General features: G+C 46.9%; 1 protein-coding gene across 1 annotated transcript in view; it reads left to right on the forward strand.

The window, feature by feature from the left end:
• The first annotated feature begins 1,069 nt into the window (after positions 1-1,069).
• LOC147116974 (uncharacterized protein C9orf152-like) overlaps positions 1,070-27,593 on the forward strand; it is a 32,866-nt gene continuing 6,342 nt past the window's right edge. The window contains exon 1 of the mRNA XM_085987480.1: positions 1,070-1,356. Within this exon, the coding sequence (XP_085843606.1) occupies positions 1,125-1,356 (232 nt within the window). The 5' untranslated portion in view covers positions 1,070-1,124. The remainder of the gene's footprint in view (positions 1,357-27,593) is intronic.

Consider the following 27,593-nt stretch of genomic DNA (forward strand, 5'->3'; position numbering starts at 1 on the left):
CTCAAGAAACTCGACAACATCCAGGACAAAGCAGCCCGTTTGATTGGCACCCCATCCACCACCTTAAATATTCATTCCCTCCACCACCGGTGTACCGTGGCAGCAGTGTGTACCATCTACAAGATACACTGCAGCAACTCGCCAAGGCTTCTTCGGCAGCACCTCCCAAACCTTCAACCGCTACCACCTAGAAGGACAAGGGCAGCAGGCACATGGGAACACCATCACCTCCAAGTTCCCCTCCAAGTCACACACCATCCTGACTTGGAAGTATATCACCGTTCCTTCATCATCGCTGGGTCAAAATCCTGGAACTCCCTCCCTAACAGCACTGTGGGAGTACCTTCACCACATGGACTGCAGCGGTTCGAGAGGGCAGCTCACCACCACCTTCTCGAGGGCAGTTAGGGATGGGCAATAAATGCCAGCCTTGCCAGCAACGCCCACATCCCATGAACGAATAAAAACAAAGATCACAGCTATGGCCTATTTTTGTTTTGGTGCAAACCTGCTACACTCCTGTGTAATGGAAAGAGCGATCCAATTAGTCCCACTCCCCTGCTCTTTCCCCATAGCCCTGTAAGATATTGCCATCAAGTATTTATTCAATTCCCATTTGAAAGTTACTTTAAATCTGCTTCCACCGCCCTTTCAGGCAGTGTATTCCAGATCACAACAACTGGCTGTGAAAACATTTTTCTCCTCATGTCCCCTTTGATTCTTTTGCCAATCATCTTAAATCTGTGACCTCTGGTTACCGACCCTTCTGCCACTGCAAACCGTTTCTCCTTAGTTACTCAGCTTTAAGTAACCTGTTTAGTTTCACCTTGCAACACAAAATTGGCAGAAAGGAATGTGTTAATTTTTTCCCCCAGCAGTTTTGGCGGCGCTTCATATTTTATTTTATGTTTTTGCAAAGGTAAACAGTGTAACGTGTTCCTTGGCACACAGGGTTCTGCTCGGTGTTTTCGGGATGATTCTTATTTTTGCACTTGAGTGACTTTTAAGCATTCAGTGAGCCAAGCCGAAAGGGCAGTTTGCAGAATTCGGAGCCTGGTGACCAGCGAGTCTCTCGATGTGACTCATGCGCTCGAAGTGTGTTTGCTAACTTTACGCAAACCAGGATGTTCTTATCTAGCTGTTGCCCAAAGCTAAACTGCGTGTTGGAACAGGTGGTTCGGGCAAAAGTGTACCTGACTCAGGTAATAGGCAGGAGTAACCAAACTGCAGGCAAATACTGTAAGGGAAGCAGTGTGAAGGACAACTCGGCCCTGATGGATATAAACGAACTGGAAGTGCAGTATGACTCCATACGGCAGAAGCAGAAAGAACAGACACATGTTGTTTTCAGAACAGGTAAGTTGCTGAATTCTGTGGAGGTGAAACTTGCGTGGTTAATGTCCTCGAACATTTATAAATCGGGCTAAAGGATCTTACTACCCATAACTGGCAATGTGGGTCTGGCAGTGTGGTGCTAGCTGCAATCTTAACGTGAAGTGTATTTGTTGTGTGTTGTTGGACTGGTAGAAGATTTATTTTTGCTTGAGGTGGGACCTGACGATCATAGAATCACACAGCACAGAAGGAGGCCATTCGACCCATCCTGCCTGTGCCGGCTCTTTGAGAGAGCTATCCAATTAGCCCCACTCGCCCTGCCCTTTCCCCATAGCTCTGCACATTTTTCCTTTTCAAGTATCTATCCAATTCCCTTTTGAATGTTACTATTGACTCTGCTTCCACTGCCCTTTCTTCCAGGAAGTGCGTTCCAGATCATAACCACTCCATGGTAAAGAAAAAGCCCTCACCGCCCCTCTACTTCTTTTGCCAATTATTTTAAGTTTGGTTGCTGAACCTCCTGGCAGTGGAAGCAGGATAAATCCCCCGGACCTGATGGCCTACATCCTAGGGTCTTGAGAGAAGTGGCGGTAGGGATTGTGGATGCATTGGTGATTATTTTCCAAAACTCCCTGGACTCAGGAAAGGTCCTGGCAGATTGGAAAACTGCTAATGTAAGGCCCTTATTTAAGAAGGGAAGTAGACAAAAGGCTGGAAACTATAGACCAGTTAGCCTAACATCTGTGGTTGGTAAAATGTTGGAGTCCATTATTAAGGAAACAGTAACAGGGCATTTGGATAAACATAATTTAATAGGACAGAGTCAGCATGGTTTTGTGAACGGGAAGTCATGTTTGACAAATTTGCTCGAATTTTTTGAGGACGTAACATACAGGGTGGATAAAGGGGAACCAGTGGATGTGGTGTATTTGGACTTCCAAAAGGCATTTGACAAGGTGCCGCACAAAAGATTACTAATCAAGATAAAAAATCACGGGATGGGGGTAATATACTGGCATGGGTGGAAGATTGGCTATCTAACAGAAAGCAAAGAGTTGGGATAAATGGTTCGTTCTCGGGCTGGCAATCAGTAACTAGTGGTGTTCCACAGGGGTCAGTGCTGGGACCCCAACTCTTTACAATCTATATAAACGATTTGGAGGAAGGGACCGAGTGCAACATATCCAAATTTGCTGACGATACAAAGATGGGAGGGAAAGCAGTGAGTGAGGAGGACATAAAAAACCCGCAAAAGGACATAGACAGGCTAAGTGAGTGGGCAGAGACTTGGCAGATGGAATATAATACTGGAAAGTGTGTGGTTATGCACTTTGGCAGAAAAAAATCAAAGAGCAACTTATTATCTAAATGGAGAAAAACTGCAAAGTGCTACAGTACAAAGGGATCTGGGGGTCCTGGTGCATGAAACACAAAAAGTTAGTATGCAGGTGCAGCAGGTGATCAGGAAGGCCAATGGAATCTTGGCTTTTATTGCAAGGGGGGTGGAGTATAAAAACTGGGAAGTCTTGCTGCAGTTATACAGGGTATTGGTGAGGCCACACCTGGAATACTGCGTGCAGTTTTGGTTTCCATATTTAAGAAAAGATATACTTGCTCTCGAGGCAGTTCAGAGAAGGTTCACTCGGTTGATTCCGGAGATGAGGGGGTTGACGTATGAGGAAAGGTTAAGTAGGTTGGGCCTCTACTCATTGGAATTCAGAAGAATGAGAGGTGATCTTATCGAAACATATAAGATTGTGAGGGGGCTTGATCGGGTGGATTCGGTAAGGATGTTTCCACTGATGGGTGAGACTAGAACTAGGGGGCATAATCTTAGAATAAGGGGCTGCCCTTTCAAAACTGAGATGAGGAGAAACTTCTTCACTCAGAGGGTAGTAAATCTATGGAATTTGCTACCCCAGAGAGCTGTGGAAGCTACAACATTAAATAAATTTAAAACGGAGATAGACAGTTTCCTAGCAGATAAGGGAATTAGGGGTTACGGGGAGAGGGCAGGGAAGTGGATGTGAGTCTAGGTTCGGATCAGCCATGATCCTATTGAATGGCGGAGCAGACCCGAGGGGCCATATGGCCTACTCCTGCTCCTACTTCTTATGTTCTTATGTTCTCCTTATTTACTCTGTCAAAAAAGAAAGAAAGATTCACATTTATACAGCACCTTGCACGACCACAGCATGTCTCAAAGCGCTTTACAGCCAATGAAGTACTTTTGAAGTGTAGTCACTGTTGTAATGTGGGAAATGCGGCAACCAATTTGCACACAGCAAGCTCCCACAAACAGCAATGTGACGATGACCAGATAATCTGTTTTTGTTATGTTGATTGAGGGATAAATATTGCCCAGGACACCAGGGAGAACTCTCCTGCTCTTCTTCAAAATATTCCAATGGGATCTTTTATATCCACCTGAGAGAGCAGATGGGGCCTCGGTTTAACATCTCATCCGAAAGACGGCACCTCCGACAGTGGGCACTCCCTCAGCACTGCACTGGAGTGTCAGCCTAGCTTTATGTGCACAAGTCCCTGGAGTGGGACGTAAACCCACAACCTTCTGACTCAGAGGCAAGAGTGCTACCCACTGAGCCACAGCTGACATGTTGAAAGGTTCTCTGTAAAGAAGAGGGCAATGCACCGGACGAGGTTCCGCAACATATGACAGAAACAAAATGGACAGCCACATCCCATCACCATCAGAATAGGGACCCTGTTACAAAAGCAAAATACTGCAGATGCTGGCGATGAGAAATAAAAACAGAAAATGCTGGAAATACTCAGCAGGTCAGGCAGCATCTGTGGAGAGAGAAACAGAGTTAACGTTTCAGGTCGGTGGCCTTTCATCCGAACACAGGTACCCTGTTTTACTGGCATAAAGGCACTGGCAGAGCGAACAGCCTTTAAAACCGAGGCAAACAGTGTTCAAGCCTTAAAAATGCAACAAGAAAAAGTGCCCTTTTTAGTCAATCACATTGAAATTCATAATTACAGCCAACACCCACCATTGGCTTGCATGCACATGAAATTATCACAAAAATGATGTGGGTCATAATTCTTCTGTCTCTTGACCTTTGAAGGAGAGTGGCTTTGAGGAACAGCTAGGTTTCAACTGTGCCCTTTGTTTCTTGCTGTTGTTTCCTGACCAGTGTAACGGGGTTGTCGAGGCCACGCAACGCCCTGCAGCTCCCGTGCAGCTAGCTCACCAGCTTTTAAATAGGAAAAAATGCACATGCACGGTATTATTGGAATAAACTGGTCTTTTTCCGAGTGGCAGGCAGTGACTAGTGGGGTACCGCAGGGATCGGTCCTTGGACCCCAGTTATTCACAATATATATGAATGATCTAGACGAGGGAACTAGATGTAATAGCTCCAAGTTTGCAGATGGCACAAAGCTGGGTGGGCGTGTGTGCTGTGAGGAGGATGCAGAGAAACGCCAGTATGATTTGGACAGGTTGGGTGATTGGGCAGATGTATGGCAGATGCAGTATAATGTGGATAAATGCGAGGTTATCCACTTTGGTGGCAAAAACAGGAAGACAGATTATTATCTGAACGGCAACAGATTGGGAAAAGGGGAAGTGCAACGAGACCTGGGTGTCCTTGTGCACCAGTCGCTGAAGGTAAGCATGCAGGTGCAGCAGGCGGTTAAGAAGGCAAATGGTATGTTGGCCTTTATAGCGAGAGGATTCGAGTACAGGAGCAAGGATGTCTTGCTACAGTTGTACAGGGAACTTGGTGAGACCGCACCTTGAGTATTGTGTGCAGTTTTGGTCACCTTATCTGAGGAAGGATGTTCTTGCCATGGAGGGAGTGCAGCGAAGATTCACCAGACTGATACCTGGGATGGCAGGAATGACGTATTAAGAGAGATTGGGTTGATTAGGCTTATATTCTCTAGAGTTTAGAAGAATGAGAGGGGATCTCATTGAAACTTATAAAATTCTAACAGGACTAGACAGACTAGATGCAGGAAGGATGTTCCCGATGGCGGGGAGTCCAGAACCAGGGGTCACAGTCTGAGGATAAGGGGTAAGCCATTTAGGACTGAGATGAGGAGGAATTTCCTCACCCAGAGAGTGGTGAACCTGTGGAATTCTCTACCACAGAAGACAGTTGAGGCCAACTTATTAAATATATTCAAGAAGGAGTTAGATATATTTCTTAAGGCTAAAGGGATCAAGGGATATGTATGGGGAGAGCAGGGACAGGGTACTGAATTTGGATGATCAGCCATGATCTCATTAAATGGCGGAACAGGCTCGAGGGGCCGAATGGCCTACTCCTACTCCTATCTTCTATGTTTCTATTCTGAATGGGCCGTGCAGCCCCTTTAAGAGGCCGCACATCCAAAAAATATATAAAGGGAACAGTGCTTGTCAGCTACATTTCCACAGACAATGGCAGCCTTCCAGGAATTAATCCAGATATAAATCTAAACAAAGTGTCAGCAGGCTATTCAGCTTATGAAAAGCATCACAGCCAAACCTGATCATGACGTCAGTCAACATCTATACACACACCCTTCCGACAGAGTCAATAGGCAGCCATCAGGAGCAGGAATCCTGATAGAGTTTCTCTCTCTCTCTAACCTGGGAGCACTGAGACCAATTGTAGCACTCTCACAACTATCCTGATTGAGATCAGCTAACCCTTGATAGATCAGAGATCAGTGCTAGGACCTTCTTTGTCTGGCTGGCTGTATATTCACACCAGGCATTGTTGGAATCTAGATTTTCTGTCAGAACTTAAAACACGCCAATCCCACTGACTTGCTTTTACCTTGCTATAAGATTTAAGTTTCTGCTCATATACAAGTAATAATATATACCATCATAATTACTATTTATGACAAAATGGGTGAAATTCACCCAATATAACACAACCAGTAATCAATGACTTCAGGCAAGGAGGGAAGAGAATTGGCAGAGAGAGAGCAATTATTCCTGACCAGCAGTTGGACAAAGATGAAGGAATTTAGTTTTCTGAGAATTACAAAATACCTGTGGGACTGGACCTCAATCCAGATGAAAGAGCTGTTGACTTTCTGACAACCATTAAAGGAGCATTGTCACTTGTCACATGCTCATGAGTCCAGACTCGACTATTCCAATGCTCTCCTGGCCAGCTTCCCATCTCCCTCCCTCCACAAACTTGAGCTCATCCAAAACTCTGCTGCCCGTATCCTGACTCTCACCAAGTCCCGTTCACCCATCACCCCTGTGCTCGCTGGCCTACATTGGCTCCCGGTTAAGCAATGCCTCGATGTTAAAATTCTCATCCTTGTCTTCAATTCCCTCCATGGCCTCACCCCTCCCTATCTCTGTAACCTCCTCCAGCACTACAACCCTCTGAGAACGCTGCCTTCCCCCAATTCTGGCGTCTTGCACATCCCCGACTTTCTTTACTCCACCATTGGTGCTCATGCTTTCAGCTGCCTAGGACCTAAGCTCTGAAATTCTCTCCCGCAACCTCTCCGCCTCTCTACCTCTCTCTCCTCCTTTAAGACACTCTTTAAACCCTACCTCTTTGACCAAGCTTTTGGTCACCTGTCCTAATGTCTGCTTCTTTGGCTCAGTGTCAATTTATCTGTCTAATTATGCTCCTGTGAAGTGCCTTGGTACGTTTTACCTCATTAATGATGCTGTATCACTGCAAGTTGTTGTTGTTGAGTTTAGGCATGTTACCTGCTTGAAATAGTCAGGGCCCACGTCTTCACAATCAGTATATTACTCACCAGGGGAAAGTTTGCATCACGTTAGAGGGTACATCTACTTCAAAGCATAACATGTGGCTACCAGAATGATTTCATTTTTTTTTTAATGAGTTTTCGATTTTACTTTTAGCATAGAGGCAATTGGCAGGAAGCCTTCATGACATTGTTAATTGCCTCACTGTACCCACGTATATACCGATCAACATCTGGCCTTCTGAGTTTTCAGTTGTACAAACACATCAAAGATTAACTTGATTGCACTTATGCTGCAACCAGGTCAGTCTTTACAATAGGGACTCGCAAAAGCAGTCATTTTAAGCTGGTTTTCACTCAATGAAAACCCTAGCACAAAATTTGCTTCCTCTTCCAAAAGGGAGGGTGGGAACCCCCTCCCAAAAAAAAAATGTAAGTAGATTTTTAAACATTCGAGAAAAATATACATGATGGGTTAGATTAAGTTGGAAAAAGGTACATGAACGTTAATAAAAGTAAAACACAACGTTTAGAAAACGGGAAAGCGAGAATAGAGGCAGCATAGTGAATGGAACTATGGCAGTGAGGGAATCTCCCAATCGGCCGATGTAAATTTGACGGAAGATCCATGGAAATCCCGGATAAATGGTCTAAGCAGCAATGATGTCATTTCGCTAGGGTTTCTGTGAATCTTCCACTGGGCAGGACCGGGACCGATGTCCTTGGGGGACTGTTTGCTAGTGCTGTGGGGGAGAGTTTAAACTAAAATGGCAGGGGGCTGGGAACCTGAGCAGGGAGACAAAGGAAAGGGAAACAAGGATAGAAGCAAAAGACAGGAAGGAGAAAAACAAAGGTGGCAATCAGAGAAATCAAGGGTTTAAAACAAACATGGGGAACAAAGAAATGGCAGACCAATTAAATACACATTTTGGTTCTGTCTTCACGAAGGAGGACACAAATAACCTCCCAGAGATGTCGGGGAATATAGGGACTAATGAGAGGGAGGAACTGAAAGAAATCAGTATTTGTAGGGAAATGGTGTTGGGGAATTTGATGGGACTGAAAGCCGATAAATCCTCAGGGCCTGATAATCTACATCCTAGGGTACTTAAGGAAGTGGCCCTGGAGATAGTAGATGCACTGCTGGTCATCTTCCAGAACTCGATAGACTCTGGAACAGTACCCATGGATTGGAGGGTAGCTAATATTACCCCACTATTCAAAAAAGTTGGTAGAGAAAAAGCGGGGAATTATAGACCGGTAAGCCTGACATCGGTAGTGGGGAAAATGCTAGACTCCATTATAAAAGATGTAATAGCAGAGCACTTGGAGAGCAGTGACGGGATCGGACAAAGTCAACATGGATTTACAAAGGGTAAATCGTGCTTAACTAATCTACTGGAATTTTTTGAGGATGTAACTGGTAAAATAGATAAGGGAGAACCAGTGGATGTGGTGTATTTGGACTTTCAGAAGGCTTTCGATAAGGTCTCGCATAAGAGATTAGCTTGCAAAATTAAGGCACATGGGATTGGGGGCAAGGTATTGACTTGGATAGAGAACTGGTTGGCAGATAGAAAGCAAAGATTTGGAATAAACGGGTCGTTTTCCGAGTGGCAGACAGTGACTAGTGGGGTACCGCAAGGATCGGTCCTAGGACCCCAGCTGTTCACAATATATATTAATGATCTGGACGAGGGAATTGGATGTAGTATCTCCAAATTTGCAGATGACACAAAGCTGGGTGGGAGGGTATGCTGTGAGGAGGATGTCGTGAAACTCCAGTACGATTTGGACAGGTTGGGTGATTGGGCAGAAACATGGCAAATGCACTATAATGTGGATAAATGTGAGGTTATCCACTTTGGTGGCAAAAACAGGAAGGCAGATTATTATTTGAATGGCAATAGATTGGGAGAAGGGTAAGTGCAAAGAGACCTGGGTGTTCTTGTGCACCAGTCGCTGAAGGTAAGCATGCAGGTGCAGCAGGCGGTTAAGAAGGCAAATGGTATGTTGGCCTTCGTAGCAAGAGGGTTCAAGTACAGGAACAAGGATGTCTTGCTGCAGTTGTACAGGGCCTTGGTGAGACCGCACCTTGAGTATTGTGTGCAGTTTTGGTCGCCTTATCTGAGGAAGGATGTTCTTGCCATGGAAGGAGTGCAGCGAAGATTCACCAGGCTGATACCTGGGATGGCAGGAATGATGTATGAGGAGAGATTGTGTCGATTGGGCTTGTACTCACTGGAGTTTAGAAGATTGAGAGGGGATCTCATCGAAACCTATAAAATTCTGTCAGGCCTGGACAGACTAGATGCAGGAAGGATGTTCCCGATGGCCGGGGAGTCCAGAACTAGGGGTCATAGTCTAAGGATAAGGGGTAAGCCATTTAGGACTGAGATTAGGAGGAATTTCTTCACCCAGAGAGTGGTGAACCTGTGGAATTCTCTGCCTCAGAGGGCGGTGGAGGCCAGTTCATTAAATATATTCAAGAAGGAGTTGGATATATTTCTTAAGGCTAAAGGGATCAAGGGATATGGGGAGAAGGCAGGGACAGGGTACTGAATTTGGATGATCAGTCATGATCTCATTGAATGGCGGAGCAGGCTCGAGGGGCCGAATGTCCTACTCCTGCTCCTATCTTCTATGTTTCTATGTTACGAAGGCCAATCAGGAGAACTCTGTGGAAATTCAACCCCAAATGTTTACTTTTTCAATTAATATTATCGGTGCTTTACAGTAGATTACAATAGTTTGGAGTCAACATTACAGTAATCACAATGTTTGAATAACTTATTCAAAGTTGATGCATTTAAGAGGAAGCTAGATAAGTACATGAGGGAGAAAGGAATAGAAGGATATGTTGATGGGGTTAGATGAAGTAGGGTGGGAGGAGGCTCGTGTGGAGCATAAACACCGGCACGGACCAGTTGGGCCGAATGGCCTGTTTCTTTGCTGTAATTTCTATGTAATTTATCACTGTCGCGTTAGATTATTTTCAGTGCCACAGCTCTGTACATGAAAACTTACAAAATAAGCCCAGGGACTCAGGAGCTTCATTGATGGAAAACCAGCTTTAAGAGTTTGAAGAGAAATTAGTTTAGATCAGTTTTTAGCAAACAAGGATCCACAGAACAATGCTGTCCTTCCAGTTTAAAACTAATGCAACAAAAAACAAATAACATTAATCAGATGGGTAGCTGCACAGAGCTGAACAAACATCACCACTCAGTGAAGGAATATATTAAATTAATCATGGGGAATTGGGTGGTGCAGTGGGTTAGATACTGGCCTTGCAGTTCTGGAATACGGGTTGAAATCCAGCTCAGCCTGATGGTTTGGCACCCCACACACCACAGTGTTTTAACCAGAGATAATTGGAGATATAAATCTAGCTTTGCTGATGGAATGGAAGTCTCCTCTGTCTGCTGGTTGTAAGGATTTTACGTGAAATTAATTTGGGTAGTCTCAATACAGTCCCGAATGGGCATGGGCCTATATCACAAAACGTTCAGGCTTGGGCTGATAAGTGGCAGGTAACATTCGTGCCATACAAGTGCCAGGCAATGACTATCTCCAACAAACGAGAGTCCAACCACCGTCCCTTGACATTCAAAGGCATTACCATCGCCGAATCCCCCACCATCAACATCCTGGGGGGTCACCATTGACCAGAAACTTAACTGGACCAGCCACATAAATACTGTGGCAACAAGAGCAGGTCAGAGGCCTGGTATTTTGTGGCGAGTGTTGTAGTGTATGTACCCGTTTACCTTTAAGGGAACTATAGAATGTAACCGTTCGCCTTTAAGAGCACTACTTTAGGTGTGGCACTATTTGTTGGCTCATGTATACTGTAATACCGATAGTGACCACACCAGTATATAAGGGTTGTGATACGTTAACTAGGGCAGAATCGCCTGAACCTCTGAATAGTAAAGACCTGTTTTGTTTGTTAATCTTGGAGTCTGTGTATTATTTACAATACAAACCACAGACTTTACAATGGCGATGAGGCCGATCGTACCCTGCGGCAACAGTAGTTCCTAAGCAACTAAGGAGCGTCGAAGTGAGGCACCCGCCCTCGTCGTTCTGCTGGGTGAAAACTCGAGGCTGCAGCGATAGCAAAGAGGAAGATTTTGGCATTGAAAACTTCCATCTGCAACAGGCACTGACGGTCCCTTCTGCCACAGTGAGGAGCGAGCCGATCGACAAGAGAGGCAAGGCTGCCACGGACTGTGAGTAAGGGAACAGTAAAAGAAAATAAGGAAGGAGTAAAACCAGAGGATAAGGGCGGTACACTCGACCACGGTCGAGGGGGAAAGGAGCCAGACAAAGTCGGGTCCAGAGGCGCTGAGACCGGGAGCAGGCCGGGTGAGACAGAGCCGAGAAATCAGGAATTGGCCGAGAGCCAGTTCAGAGGCTGTAACTGTCCGCCGTCATCGGGGGTACCCGGAGCCGGTTGCCTGCCGCGGGAAGGAGAGCGCTGAAGCCGACGCGCGGGTTGGGGATCTGAAAGCCAGTGGAGAGCGCTGAAGCCGACGCGCGGGCTGGGGATCTGAAAACCAGCGGAGAGCGCTGAAGCCGACGCGCGGGCTGGGGGTCTGAAAGCCAGCAGAGAGCGCTGAAGCCGATGCACAGGCTGGGGACCGGCAGCCAGCGGCCGTCGCCCGCGGGGGAAAGTGTACCCCTCCCGCCAGGGGAAGAAGCGGGAAACCGCCATTGCCGTGGGCGGGGAGAACAGAAAAGCGTGGGGAAAGCCGCCATTAAAGTGGGCGGGGAGAGCCGAGAAGCGCGGGAAAGCCGCCATTTTTCGCGGGAAAACCGCCGGGGAAGAAGACAGAAGCGGGAAACCGCCATCTTAGAAAAATAATAAGAATTTACAGAAATACTGGTGTTGTTCTCAAGAAGAGAGGAAAAATAATAATAAGTAAAGAAATACTTGTGTTGTTCTCGAGAAGAGAAGAAGATGCCTAAGCGAGGAAATATTAATGATTTTGATGTTGAGATAGAGGACTGGGCCACGTATGTGGAACGCATAGAAATATATTGCAAAGCCAACGAAATTGAGGATGACGACAAGGCAATAACTTTGTTAAATTCGATGGGAGCAAAAACATACGGGCTCTTGAAACATCTAATAGCACCAGTTAAACCAGTGGACCAGACCTTCGAAGAGATCGTAGCAGTGCTGAAGGATCACTTGAACCCCACACCGTTGATGCTGGCTGAACAATTTAAATTTTACGCCAGAACCCAGAGGAAAGATGAAAGCAATGCGGAATACTTAGTCGAACTGCGTAAGCTAGCGAAATACTGCCAGTTTGGAGGGAATTTGACAGAGGCGCTGCGGGACAAGTTTGTATGCGGCTTGGCCAAAGAAGGAACGCAGAAGCGACTTCTGGAAGAAAACGACCTCACACTGGACAGGGCTGTCCTCATAGCTTCATCGCACGAAGCTGCAGCGAAAGGAACGGCGGAAATGCAGCTAAAGGCGGCGGCACTCGGGGTGGACCAAATTACTGCAAGCACTTCCAAATGCTACCGTTGTGGAAAGACAACGCACGACCAGAATCAGTGCTGGTTTAAGAACCAAGAGTGCAGGAAATGTGGCAAACTGGGTCACATCGCGAAGGTATGCAGGTCCGGAAAGAAGACCAACAAGCAAAGGAAGCCACCACCACAAGAAAAGTACAACAAGGTGCATCAGGTGGCTGAAAAGAGTTCAGACGAACAAAATTCAGACTCAGACCCAAACAGCCAGGAGCTGGATAGTCTGAGAATCCACAATGTGGGTAAAGTAACTGATCTACAGACGATCTGGGTCACACTAAAAATAGCTGGAGTCCAAGTACGAATGGAGCTGGACACGGGATCAGCTGTATCAGTCATCAACCAAAAGGACTACCACCGGCTATTCTCTCACATACCCTTAAGAAATACTAAATTCGTATTACAGACATACACGGGGCATAATGTATACCCCATGGGAAAAATACGAGTCAAAGTGAGAGATAGGGGCAAAGAACACCCACGAATGAATCTGTACGTATTACCTGAGGGAGGACCACCACTCCTAGGGCGGGAGTGGATGCAGAAAATAAACATAGAATGGCACTACCTAAAAGCCATAGGGAAGGAGGACTCGGTGCAAGCTATCAGCTCAGATTCTGAAATGGATGACGTGACGACCAATGTAAACATGGAAGACAAGGCAAAAAGGGAATTGCTGATGAGGGGAAAGGAAACGAAGACAGGCAGGCAGGCCCATGTTACCAAGCAAAATCAAGCTGTAGAGCAGAACCCCAGGTTGACAGAGAATTCTGAGCCTGCTCAAGCTAAGGATTCATCCACGACGGAAGAACACCGAGCTCGGTCCCAAACTTATGTCAAAGTACAACGGCAATTAGAACAGTTGAGTGCCCGTCTCGTACAAGAGATGGAAAAAATGAAAAAGTTCTGGGACACCGAATGGGAGACCCTGGAAAGACAACAGAGACAGCTAGCTCAAGCAGAGAGCGACCATAGAGCCATCGTGGCCAAGTACCAATCACATCTCCCTGAGGCTGTTCAGGAACTAGAATATGCACAGAACGATCCAAAGGAAGAGGAATCTTCAGGAAGTCAGGATGGTATTCCAGTTCATCTCTACGACTTGTTGCAAGCAGAGTGTAACGAGTTGAAAGAACAGTATGAACAGGCTCAGACTACAATCCTGGAAGGGGTTAACTTGGCAACCTCCGAAAAGTTAGTTTTACTGGAAGCATATGAACAACAAAAGTCTGAACAGGAGCAAGAATTACAAAGACTGCAGGACATGTTTGATGAGCTCCAGGCCAAGGCTGACTCATCGTTAGGGATTCAATCCATAGAGGAAAAATTAGTGGTGGAAGACATAACAGAACAGGGAATACAGGATGTCCACAGGATGTCCAAGAACTCGTTAAATTATTAAAGGAAACACAAAATAAATATGAAGCGGCAATGGCCGAGGTCCAACGACTTGAAGAACAGATTCAACTGGGAATCTTTTCAGTGGAAGAAAAGGGAACTGTAAGAAACACAGAGATCATAAGAATGGGCCCTGAACATGAGCTTAAATCGTCAAAGGAGAGGGGTTTGGAGCAGAAAAAGCTGGAGGAAGCTGAACACATGAAGAAGTCTCTTCAGGAGAGATGTCTGGATGTGGAAACAGCTGCTGCGATAGAAGGATTAAATCACCTGATAACTCAATCCTCGATGGAAGGGGAGGTATTGAGGTCAGTAGTGAAGGAATGGCAGACAACCCTGGAGGAGTGGAATGAATATGAACGCATGAGGAAGTCTTTTAAAGAAAGAGAGATAGAGAAGGAACAGCAGTCGGCTAGCGTCCAGTTGGGTAAGGAAGAAGTAGAAGGGCCTCTCGATGGACTAACTCAGGATGACCCCGAATGTGACCATGACCTGTTGAGTGACACTGAATATTACGAGGAGGTGGTCTGCCCAAAGTGTGATGAAAACTCCCAAAGTGCTGAAATGCGGATGAAGCACTTAAGGTCTAAGGAACATAGAGAGTTGGTGGCGCTACAGCTGGCCGCCGAGAAAGGAGCTTCGAGAGTTTCAAAAAGGCAGAAAAGAAAAAGAAGAAGCCGGAGATAATAACTGTTTAAAATATTATTACTTCTACTACCTCAGTCCGAACACTACGAAAGGTGCTAAATTTGTAAAAAAAATCCGGGGACATTATCAAGACAGCCAGTGGGTTGTATAAGTCCGCACTGCTGGTTCAACAGGACGAAAGTACAAGCTGTTAAAAAGGCTATGGAGGAGTCACGTTTACCATGTGAACCGGCTACACCAAAAAGATGCTGTCTGGGACGAATTAATACCAGAGACTGAATTTATGAACTGTTCCCACAGAGACTGAACCTGTAAACTGTTTCCACTGAGAGTATGTTTGTAAACTGTTATATGACGTTGACTCCATCGAGAGTATGTCTGTAAATTGTTATATGACGTTGACTCCATCGAGAGTATATCTGCAAACTGTTTATATAAAGTTGAAGATTGTATGTTTAACGGGATTCTGTAAGTAAAAAGCTAAAAAGGGAGGATTGTAGTGTATGTACCCGTTTACCTTTAAGGGAACTATAGAATGTAACCGTTCGCCTTTAAGAGCACTACTTTAGGTGTGGCACTATTTGTTGGCTCATGTATACTGTAATACCGATAGTGACCACACCAGTATGTAAGGGTTGTGATACGTTAACTAGGGCAGAATCGCCTGAACCTCTGAATAGTAAAGACCTGTTTTGTTTGTTAATCTTGGAGTCTGTGTATTATTTACAATACAAACCACAGACTTTACAAGTGTCTCACCTCCTGACTCCCCAAAGTCTTTCTACCATCTACAAGGTACACGTAAGGAGTGTGATGGAATACTCTCCACTTGCCTGGATGAGTGCAGCTCCAACAACACTCAAGAACCTCGACACCATCCAGGACAAAGCAGCCCGCTTGATTGGCACCCCATCCACCACCTTAAACATTCACTCCCTCCACCACCGGCGTAACGTGGCTGCAGTGTGTACCATCTACAAGATGCACTGCAGCAACTCGCCAAGGCTTCTTCGACAGCACCTCCCAAACGCGTGACCTCCTCCACCTAGAAGGACAAGGGCAGCAGGCACATGGGAACACCACCACCTCCAAGTTCCCCTCCAAGTTACACACCATCCTGACTTAGAAGTATATCGCCGATCCTTCATCATCGCTGGGTCAAAATCCTGGAACTCCCTCCCTAACAGCACTGTGGGAGCACCTTCACCGCACGGACTGCAACGGTTCAAGAAGGCGGCTCACCACCACCTTCTCAAGGGCAATTAAGGATGGGCAATAAATGCTGGCCTTGCCAGTGACACCCACATCCATTAACGAATTTTAAAAAAACTATCCCTAATTCAGCAGTGGTTGAGAAATCACTCAGAGAGGCCATAGGATGGCTGGTGTGGGAAATGGAAAAATGTCACACTGCTGCAATAGGAGGTGGCCCTCTGAGATTGGGGTTGAGGCATATCGTCGGGGTAGAACACAGGAACCTTACTCTGCACCTGACTGTGCAATAGCTGACCTGAAATTGCTTGATGCTGAATGGGAAGCGTTCCATTAGAAAGAAAGATCTTACATTTCCATTGTGCCTTTCACAAACTCAGGACATCCCAAAGCGCTTTACAGCCAATGAAGTGCTGTTGAAATGTAGTCACTGTTGAAATGTAAGAAATTCCCTAGCATTAACATCCTTCATGCCTAGATGAGCACAACTTCTTTTAAAAAGTTAATCATTTTTTAAACTGTTTAACATTGAAAAAAAATACTAATGGTGTGACTATCCCTTCAGTGGCGAATCTATATTAAGCACTCTGATTAAACCCTTTGTTTTGGTGACTCCTTGTGACAATTTAATACCAGAATAGAAAGGCTAGCTGGATTTGACCGCCAGACTTTACAACCTGTACCAGGTATATCTTAAACTCAAGTCACAAGTTTAATTCAGTGGATGTGGTTGTGGTTATTCTGCAACTTTAACGTTGCTGTGAAGTGTTTTGCATAGCTGTCTAGCTCCTGCTGGATCCAATTAGATTATTTTCTTAGCTCTGTGCAAATGTACTTATGTGCATGCACACTCTGCTCCCAGCCATTAAAAAGTACAGGAAACTTTCGATTTACCAGCACCTAAATAACCGGAAATCTCGGTTAACCGGCAAAATTCAGGAGTAGGTTCAGGTAAGTTTCATTAAATCAAATCAAATCAAATCAAATCAACTTTTATTGTCATTGTTAGTGCACAAGTGCAGTACAACGAAATGTAGGCTTGCGGCTCCCGAGAGTGTACAATTTGGATTAGGACACTTAAACATTTCAACATACATTTGTACATATATATTAGCATAAATATGACCATAATAAAGTGCATCGGCAGATGTGCAGGCTTTAGTGTTTATTTGTGGAGTTCAGTAGGATGACAGCCCTGGGAAAGAAGCTGTTCCTAAATCTGGTCGTACGGGTGCGAATGCATCTGTAGCGTCTTCCAGATGGTAGGAGGGCGAACAGACTGTGGCTGGGGTGGGTAGGGTCTTTGATGATGGACCGTGCCCTCCGTAGGCAGCGTTTCTGATATATATGTTCTATGGTCGGTAGCCGAGTGCCGGTAATGCGTTGGGCAGTTTTGACTACCCGCTGCAGGGCTTTCCGGTCATGGGAGCTACAGCTGCCGTACCATACCGTGATACAGTTTGTCAGGATGCTCTCTATAGTGCAGCGGTAGAAGTTAGAGCGTAACTCCAGCACTGAGTCAAACCCTGTTTCATAAATTTACCCAGAGCTTATTTAAATGTACTGATAATATCTTCCACCAGCACTATCAACAACTTGTGCCCCTCTCTCTCCTGACTGGGAAAATTCGAACCAGAGACAGACAGCATAGATAAAGTTAAAATCAATACTAACTGCTAGTCCCAGTAGCTACAAGTATGAATGTATCCCGAGAGGTGGGACCATGTGCGTTGGTGAATTACTCCAGGGTAGGAATTATGTTTTTGCATTGCAGTCTGTTACTGTACAGCCCGTTTTACTGTACAACATGTTCTGCTCTGTTTGACTGGAGTACTTTTAGTGCAGTTAGACCATGGGTAGGTCAGATATGCCAAGTGAATGATGTGTGACTCTTTAAAGATGTGGTCATTGTAAACAGGCACATTTCATCGTTTTTGGAAAAAAAACACACACACACACACACACGCTCAAACCACTGCACTTTTGGACTTGATGAACAGATTGACTTGCTTTGTACTGTAGGAACTGACAAGTTGTCCTTTTACTTAGAATACTGTGCACAGTTCTAGTCTCCATAGTACAAAAAGGATATAGAGGCACTGTAGAAGGTGCAAAAATGATTTACAAGAATTATATCAGAACTGAGAGGATATACTTATCAGGAAATACTAATCAGCTGGGGCTCTTGTCTGTGGAAAGGAGAAGGCTGAGGGGTGACCTGATAGAGGTCTTTAAAATGATGAAGAGGTTTGATAGGGTAGACACTTATGGGAGAGTCCAAAACTAGGCGTCATAAATAAGATAGTCACTAATAAATTCAATAAGGAATTCAGAAGAAACTTCTTTACCCACAGCGTGGTTAGAATGTGGAACTTGCTACCACAGGGAGTAGTTGAGGTGAATAGCATAGATGCATTTAAGGGGAAACTAGATAAACACATGAGGGAGAAAGGAATAGAAGGATATGTTGATGGGGTTAGATGAAGTAGGGTGGGAGGAAGCTTGAGTGGAGCATAAACACTGGAATAGACTAGTTGGGCCGAATGGCCTGTTTCTGTGCTGTAATTTTACATAAATGACATCTAAAAGAAGCATTGCTAATGATTTACACCACTAAATGATGAACATAAATAAGCAGTTAGAGTAGATGCAATGGCCTAGAAATTCAGTGGGCCTTGTGCCCACTTAGCGCCTAAAGAGGTCTTTTGCGCCGGCGGGATGGTAGCGCTGAAATTGAGTGCAGCGGTATTGGCGGCGGTAGCCGTTAGCGCTGCGCCGGGACCGATGACGTCATCGGTGTGCGCGGTGGCCCGTAACGCCCCGAAACCGCGCCGATCCCCATATTTATTTGCGCCCGCCTCCTCCGAAGCGGGCGCAAACAGCGAACAGAAAACGGGGCCGTCCTGCTGCCATAGTGGGGCGCTTTAAAGCTGAAGGTGCGGCCGGCCGCTTTTTCGGCGGCCGCCTGCCCGCACCTCCTTCCCCGGCCTCCTCCACCCCCCCCCCGCGGCATTGCCGGCTGGTTTCCGTGGAGCCCGGCACTTCTCCGTTGTGCCGGGCTCTTTTGCCGGCACTCGCGATCGGGACTCAGGCCGTTGCAGGCACCTCCCCCTTAAGAGAAGGGGGAGGCCTGCAGTACCGCAGCCTGCCGCACCGCATCGGGTGGCGCTGCGGCAACTAGCGCGCCGATATTCAGTTGCAGCGCCCCAAACGGAGGCGGGCACACCCTGGTATAGCGCCCGCTTCCGAATTGGGGCGCAGAAGACGAATATACGGCGTGCGCTAATGCCTCCCCGCCCAGCGCTAACTTTTGGGCGCGAGCGAGCTGCCCGCGCCCAAGTGAATTTCTAGGCCATAATATTTTACCCCATGTGGAAATGAGAATCATAGTACTGGCATAGTCTTATTCACTGTGATGCTGAAGCCATGATGTTAGCTGCTGATTATGGGTTTTGCCTTTTCCAGCTAAGGTGTGTCTTGCAAACTCTTTAGTGAGGTTGTTACAAACTTTAGCCCATCGCTAAATATTCTTGTGGGTTCAGCATCACTCGTTACTGCTGTAAAGGTACGCAACATCCCTAAAATCAGAAGTATACCTTTACTGCGCAACATCTCGTTATACAATAACATGAGCCAGAGACTATAATAATAAGACTTCTCATTGTTGTACTGGATTCTGTGATCTTGCATCTGCCCCCAGTCCCCTGCTCAAGTTCAAATAACACACAGCGTTAACACTACCGAGTTCAGAGAACGCACAGCACTAACACTACCAAGTTCAGAGAATGCACAGCACTAACACTACCGAGTTCAGAGAATGCACAGCGCTAATACTACTGAGTTCAGAGAATGCACAGCGCTAACGCTACCGAGTTCAGAGAATGCACAGCGCTAACACTACTGAGTTCAGAGAATGCACAGCGCTAACACTACTGAGTTCAGAGAATGCACAGCGCTAACACTACCGAGTTCAAAGAATGCACAGCGCTAACACTACCGAGTTCAGAGAATGCACAGCGCTAACACTACTGAGTTCAGAGACATCACAGTGCTAACACTCTGGGGTTCAGAGAATGCACAGCACTAACACTACCAAGTTCAGAGAATGCACAGCACTAACACTACCGAGTTCAGAGAATGCACAGCGCTAACACTACTGAGTTCAGAGAATGCACAGCGCTAATGCTACCGAGTTCAGAGAATGCACAGCGCTAACACTACTGAGTTCAGAGAATGCACAGCGCTAACACTACTGAGTTCAGAGAATGCACAGCGCTAACACTACCGAGTTCAAAGAATGCACAGCGCTAACACTACTGAGTTCAGAGAACGCACAGCGCTAACACTACTGAGTTCAGAGACATCACAGTGCTAACACTCTGGGGTTCAGAGAATGCACAGCACTAACACTACTAAGTTCAGAGAATGCACAGCGCTAACACTACTGAGTTCAGAGAATGCACAGCGCTAACACTACCGAGTTCAGAGAATGCACAGCGCTAACACTACTGAGTTCAGAGACATCACAGTGCTAACACTCTGGAGTTCAGAGAATGCACAGCGCTAACACTACCAAGTTCAGAGAATGCACAGCGCTAACACTACCGAGTTCAGAGAATGCATAGCGCTAACACTACCAAGTTCAGAGAATGCACAGTGCTAACACTACCAAGTTCAGAGAATGCACAGCGCTAACACTACCGAGTTCAGAGAATGCATAGCGCTAACACTACCAAGTTCAGAGAATGCACAGCGCTAACACTACCAAGTTCAGAGAACGCACAGCGCTAACACTACTGAGTTCAGAGACATCACAGTGCTAACACTCTGGGGTTCAGAGAATGCACAGCGCTAACACTACCAAGTTCAGAGAATGCACAGCGCTAACACTACTGAGTTCAGAGACATCACAGTGCTAACACTCTGGAGTTCAGAGAATGCACAGCGCTAACACTACCAAGTTCAGAGAATGCACAGCGCTAACACTACCGAGTTCAGAGAATGCATAGCGCTAACACTACCAAGTTCAGAGAATGCACAGCGCTAACACTACCAAGTTCAGAGAACGCACAGCGCTAACACTACTGAGTTCAGAGACATCACAGTGCTAACACTCTGGAGTTCAGAGAATGCACAGCACTAACACTACCGAGTTCAGAGAATGCACAGCGCTAACACTACTGAGTTCAGAGACATCACAGTGCTAACACTACCAAGTTCAGAGAATGCACAGCGCTAACACTACCGAGTTCAGAGAATGCATAGCGCTAACACTACCAAGTTCAGAGAATGCACAGTGCTAACACTACCAAGTTCAGAGAACGCACAGTGCTAACACTACCGAGCTCAGAGAACACACATTGCTGTGAATTAGGATATGTGCAGCAGTTTTGGATGAAGTCAAGTTTATGGAGGGTGGATGGGAGCCCGGCCAGGAGAGCATTGGAATAGTCAAGTCAACAGGTAGCAAAGGCATGGATGAGGCTTTCAGCAGCAGATGGGCTGAGGCAGATGCTGAGATCGGCAATGTTGTGGAGGTGGAAGTAGGCAATCTCAGTGGTGGGGAGGATATGGGGTTGGAAGCTCAGCTCGGAGTCAATTAGTTGCCACAGTTGCGAACAGTCTTTTTCAGCCTGAGACAGTGGCCAGGGAGGAGGATAGAATCAGTAGTTAGTGAATGGAGCTTGTGGTGGAAGCCGAAGACCATGGGCTGGATTTTGTCAATGGGAAGCTTTTGGAGGCGGGACTGCTGCTTGCCGGCTTTCAATCCCGCCTCCATTAGCTTCTGGCCAACCAGCGGGATTTTCCCCTGATTGACCTTGTTAGGCCCGCCCAGCGGGCTCAGCAAGTTAATTAGGGGGAAGTCACTGACAGAGCACGTCAACGTCTGACATGCCATCTGTCAAGATTTCTTGAAAGAAGAAATGTCAGTGTTTGACAGCTCTGTGAAGCTGTCAAACACTGACGTTCTGTATAGTTTGATGAGTCCTTGTGTTCAGGACTCATCAAACCTTTCAACTTTGCAGAAATCTCCTGGCTGTTGGTTTGGAGGATCCAACAGCCAGTCTGTGAAATCTACAATGAAGATGTCGAGACTCCGGATCCACAGCGGCTGAAGGCTGTAGGCAGAAACAAAGGTAAGTGAACATTTTCTAACACTTTACACTCACATACTTACCACTCCACTCTTGCACCCATCACTCATCTCTACATCTCACGTTCAGACCCCTCCAACCCCCGCAGACCTCCTACTCACCTCCTATACGCCGGCGGGGTTCCCCGAGGTCGGGAAGCCTGCACTTGGAAAGGTAAAATGGGACTAATCCTATTTTCTGCCTGTTAGCTACCTGTTAACAGCTAGTTAATAGGATTTAATCCCTTTCCCGCCTTGAGGAGACGGGACCCGGGGCAGGACAGCTTCTCGCCTCCTGGCAAAAGGGCACGGAGGCGAGATGGGGGTGGGTTTGCCAGCCGCCCCCACATTCTGCAACTTTACTGGCAGTCCCGCCTCCTCGGGGCTGGCAAAATCCAGCCAATGTCTTTGATCTTCCCAATGTTTAATTGGAGGAATTTGCAGGGCCTGATAATCTACATCCAAGGGTTATTAAGGAAGTGGCCCTAGAAATAGTAGATGCATTGCTGGTCATCTTCCAAAATTCTATAGACTCTGGAACAGTTCCCATGGATTGGAGGGTAGCTAATGTAACCCCACTATTCAAAAAAGGTGGTAGAGAGAAAATGGGGAATTATAGACCGCTAAGCCTGACATCGGTAGTGGAGAAAATGCTAGAGTCCATTATAAGAACATAAGAACATAAGAAATAGGAGCAGGAGTAGGCCAATCGGCCCCTCGAGCCTGCTCCGCCATTCAATAAGATCATGGCTGATCTGATCCTAACCGCCAATCCACTATCACAGAACCATCTCCTGAATCTAACAGAATTAGACACACGAAATAGGAGCAGGATCAGGCTACACGGCCCCTGGGCCCGCTCCGCTACCCACAGGGCCATGACCGATCCGAACCTAGACTCATGTCCAAATTCCTGCCCGCTCCCCGTAACCCTTAATTCCCTTTACTTCTAGGAAACTCTCTATTTCTGTTTTAAATTTATGTAATGATGTAGCTTCTACAGCTTTTTGGGGCAGCATATTCCATGGACCTACCACCCTCTGAGTGAAGTAGTTCCTCCTCATCTCAGTTTTGAAAGAGCAGCCCCTTATTCTAAGACTATGCCCCCTAGTTCTAGTTTCACCCATCATCGGGAACATCTTCCCCGCATCCACCCGATCCAACCACTTCACAATCTATATATATAAATCGGTACTTCTGTCTGTCATTCTGTCATTCTGTCTGTCATTCTGTCATTCTGTCTGTCATCGCATGTGCGTCTTGCGGGTATGCGCTCGAAAGTTACAGGGCGTACCTACGCGCGCGTTACCTCCAAAGAAAGCTTACGCTTCCGAGACGGTTTTAAGCGTATTTACGTTTCGGCTGAGCTAAAATTGCGCCCGCGGTATCCCAAAAACCTTCAACGTTCCGCTCATTAGCATCTCATTATCCGCTCATTAGCGACAGAGTGACCTCGAGCTCGACCAATCGTATGCCGGGTTGCTGGCGTGTGCTGCCGGGCCAATCGGTGCGTGTGTGGCCGGGCTTTATCGTTCTGAACCGAGGTGAGTCGCCGCCATCTTGATTCCAAACTTTTCCTTTCTTTTTCCCGCTTTCTGCGTCTTAAAAAAAAACGTTGCTTTTAAAACACATATTGTTTTTAAAAAAAATGATTTAGAAAGTAATTACCTTATCTAATCTCATTAATTTTCCTACCTTTCCCCGTTTTTCCAGGTAGGCCTAGAAGCCTCGGCGTCTCCGCCGCACCCACGCCCGAGCTAGGCACCTCCCGGCCCCACTCGAAGGCTGGAGGGCCGAGCCTCAGCCCAGCGCCGCTAGGGTGCGCGCGCAGCAGGAGCGGAGACGCGCTGTCTCTCTCTGGCTGGCCGGGGGGCGGGGCTTGCTGAGCGTCCAGCGTTACCCTGGCAACCGGGTCCGCCGGACGTCTCGCACAGCCGCAATCGGCGGTCTTCACCTCGGGGGGGGGGGGGGGGCCGCGACCCTCGGGGGGGGGGCGGGGGGGGGCCGCGACCCTCGGGCGGGGGGGTGGGGGGCCGCGCGCGCAGCAGGAGCAGCTGAGACGCGGCGTCTCTCTCTCTCTGGCTTGGTCAGCATCACGGTTACCCTGGCAACCGGGCCCGCCGGCCGAGAGAGACGCCGCGTCTCAGCTCCTGCTGCGCGCGCAATCGGCGGTCTTCACCTCGGGGGGGGGGGGCGACCCTCGGGGGGGGGCGACCCCCGCCCTCCCTCTCCCCCCCCGCCCTCCCCCACTCCCTTCCCCCCCTGCCCTCCCTTCCCCCCCTCCCTCCCTTCCTCCCCCGCCCTCCCTTCCCCGCCCTCCCCCCTCCCCCCCGCCTCCCTTCCCTCCCCCCCGCCCTCCCTTCCCCTCCCCCTGCCCTCCCTTCCTCCCCCCTCCCCTCCCCCCTCCCTTCCCCGCCCTCCCCCTCCCCTCCCCCCCTTCCCCGCCCCCCCGCCTTCCCCTCCCCCTCCCCCCTCCCTCCCCCCTCCCCTCCCCCTCCCCCTCCCTCCCCTCCCCCTCCCCTCCCCCTCCCCCCTCCCCTCCCCCCTCCCCTCCCCCTCCCTCCCCTCCCCCTCCCCCTCCCTCCCCTCCCCCTCCCTCCCCCTCCCTCCCCTCCCCCTCCCCCCTCCCCTCCCTCTCTTCCCCCCAGTCACTCTCTCTCTTCCCCCCAGTCGCTCTCTCTCTTCCCCCCAGTCGCTCTCTCTCTTCCCCCCAGTCGCTCTCTCTCTTCCCCCCAGTCGCTCTCTCTCTTCCCCCCAGTCGCTCTCTCTCTTCCCCCCAGTCGCTCTCTCTCTTCCCCCCAGTCGCTCTCTCTTCCCCCCAGTCGCTCTCTCTCTCTCTTCCAACAACAACATTCCCTCGAAAAAGCCTCGGCACCGCCGAGCACTTCAGCTAGTCTTATATGTTTCAATAAGATCGCCTCTCATTCTTCTGAACTCCAATGAGTAGAGTCCCAATCTACTCAACCCCTCCTCATATGTCCATCCCCTCATCCCCGGGATTAACCGAGTGAACCTTCTTTGTACTGACTCGAGAGCAAGTATGTCCTTTCTTAAGTATGGACACCAAAACTGTACGCAGTATTCCAGGTGCGGTCTCACCAATACCCTGTACAACTGAAGCAATACCTCCCTATTTTTATATTCTATCCCCCTAGCAAAGAAAGCCAACATTCCATTGGCCTTCTTAATCACTTGCTGCACCTGCATACTAACCTTTTGAGTTTCGTGCACCAGGACCCCCAGATCCCTTTGTACTTCAGTACTTTCCAGTTTCTTGCCATTAAGATAATAACTTGTTCTACGATTTTTCCTGCCAAAGTGCATAACCTCACACTTTCCAGTATTGTATTCCATCTGCCAAATCTCTGCCCACTTACTTAGCCTGTTTATGTCCCCTTGCAGGTTTTTTATGTCCTCCTCACTCACTACTTTCCCTCCCATCTTAGTATCATCTGCAAACTTTGATATGTTACACTCGGTCCCCTCCTCCAAATCGTTAATATAGATTGTAAAGAGTTGGGGACCCAGCACTGACCCCTGCGGAACACCACTAGTTACTGATTGCCAGTCTGAGAATGAACCATTTATCCCAACTCTCTGCCTTCTGTTAGATAGCCAATCCTCTATCCATGCCAGAATATTACCCCCAATCCCGTGATTTTTTATCTTAAGCAATAATCTTTTGTGTGGCACCTTGTCAAATGCCTTTTGGAAGTCTAAATACACTACGTCCACTGGTTCCCCTTTATCCACCCTATATGTTACTTCCTCAAAGAACTCCAGCAAATTTGTCAAACATGACTTCCCCTTCATAAAACCATGCTGACTTTGTCCTATTAAATTATGATTATCCAAATGTCCTGTTACTGTCTCCTTAATAATGGACTCCAAAATTTTACCTACCACAGATGTTAGGCTAACCGGTCTATAGTTTCCAGCCTTCTGTCTACTGCCCTTTTTAAATAAGGGTGTTACATTAGCAGTTTTCCAATCTGCCGGGACCTTTGCCGAGTCCAGGGAGTTTTGGAAAATTATTACCAATGCATCCACAATCCCGACCGCCACTTCCCTCAAGACCCTAGGATGTAAGCCATCAGGTCCAGGTGATTTATCCGCCTTGAGTCCCATTATTTTACCGAGTACCACTTCCTTAGTGATTTTGATCGTGTTTAGCTCCTCCCCCCCTTTAGCCCCCTGTTTGTCCAGTGTTGGGATATTCTTAGTGTCTTCTACTGTAAAGACTGATATAAAATATTCATTCAGTGTTTTTGCCATCTCCATATTTCCCACCATTAATTTCCCGGTCTCATCCTCTAAGGGACCAACATTTACTTTAGCCACCCTTTTTCTTTTTATATAACTATAAAAACTCGTACTATCTGTTTTTATATTTTTTGTTAATTTACTTTCATAATCTATCTTCCCTTTCTTCATCAATCTTTTTGTTATTTTTTGCTGTCTTTTAAAGTTTTCCCAATCCTCTATCCTCCCACTAGATTTGGCTACCTTATATGCCCTTGTTTTTATTCGAATACTATCCTTAATTTCTTTACTTAGCCACAGATGGCTGTCTTTTCTTTTACACCCTTTTCTTCTCAGTGGAATATATTTTTTTTGGAAGTTGTAAAATAACTCCTTAAATGTACACCACTGATCATGTATCGTCTTACCCTTTAATCTATTTTCCCAATCCACTCTACTCAATTCCGCTCTCATACCTTCATAGTCTCCTTTATTCAAGCTTAGCACGCTTGTTTGAGATCCAACCTTCTCACCCTCTAATTGAATATTGAATTCAACCATGTTATGGTCACTCATTCCAAGGGGATCCTTTACTAGGACATTTTTAATTAATCCTGTCTCGTTACACAGGACCAGATCTAAGGTTGCTTGCCCCCTGGTCGGTTCAGTTACATACTGCTCAAGAAACCCATCCCTAATACACTCAATGAACTCATCCTCAAGGCAGCCCTGCCCAATTTGATTTGTCCAATTAATATGATAGTTAAAATCCCCCATAATTATAGATGTTCCCTTATTGCAAGCCTCAACTATTTCCTGATTGATACTCCGTCCAACAGAGTTGCCACTGTTCGGAGGCCTATAGACAAGGCCAGTAGTGTTTTTTCCCCCTTATTATTCCTTACCTCCACCCAAACTGTTTCATTATCCTGATCTTTTGCCCCAATATCATTTCTCTGTATTACAGTGACTCCTTCCTTTATTGACATAGCCACCCCACCTCCCCTTCCTTCCTGCCTGTCCTTCCTGATCGTTAAATAACCTGGTATGTTTAATTCCCAGACATTGTCACCCTGCAGCCATGTTTCTGTAATAGCCACAAGATCATACCCATATGTAGTTATTTGTGCCATTAACTCGTCTATTTTGTTACGAATGCTACGTGCATTCAGATAGAGAACTTTCAAATATGTTTTGTGACACTTAGTTCCTGCTTTTGCCCTTTTTATTACTTTACCTTTTACTCCATACCTTCTGCCCCTTCCTGACACGCTCTGGTTTTTAATTTCCCCACTGCTACCTAAGTCTATGACCTTCTCTGTTGTCATTTTTATTATTTGCTCTCTAGGAACCTCCCCCCCACTAGTTAGTT

Source organism: Somniosus microcephalus, chromosome 5 (assembly GCF_052327205.1).
Source record: "Somniosus microcephalus isolate GS21.2 chromosome 5, FLI_Smic_1.0, whole genome shotgun sequence".
Classification (NCBI taxonomy): Eukaryota; Metazoa; Chordata; class Chondrichthyes; order Squaliformes; family Somniosidae; genus Somniosus; species Somniosus microcephalus.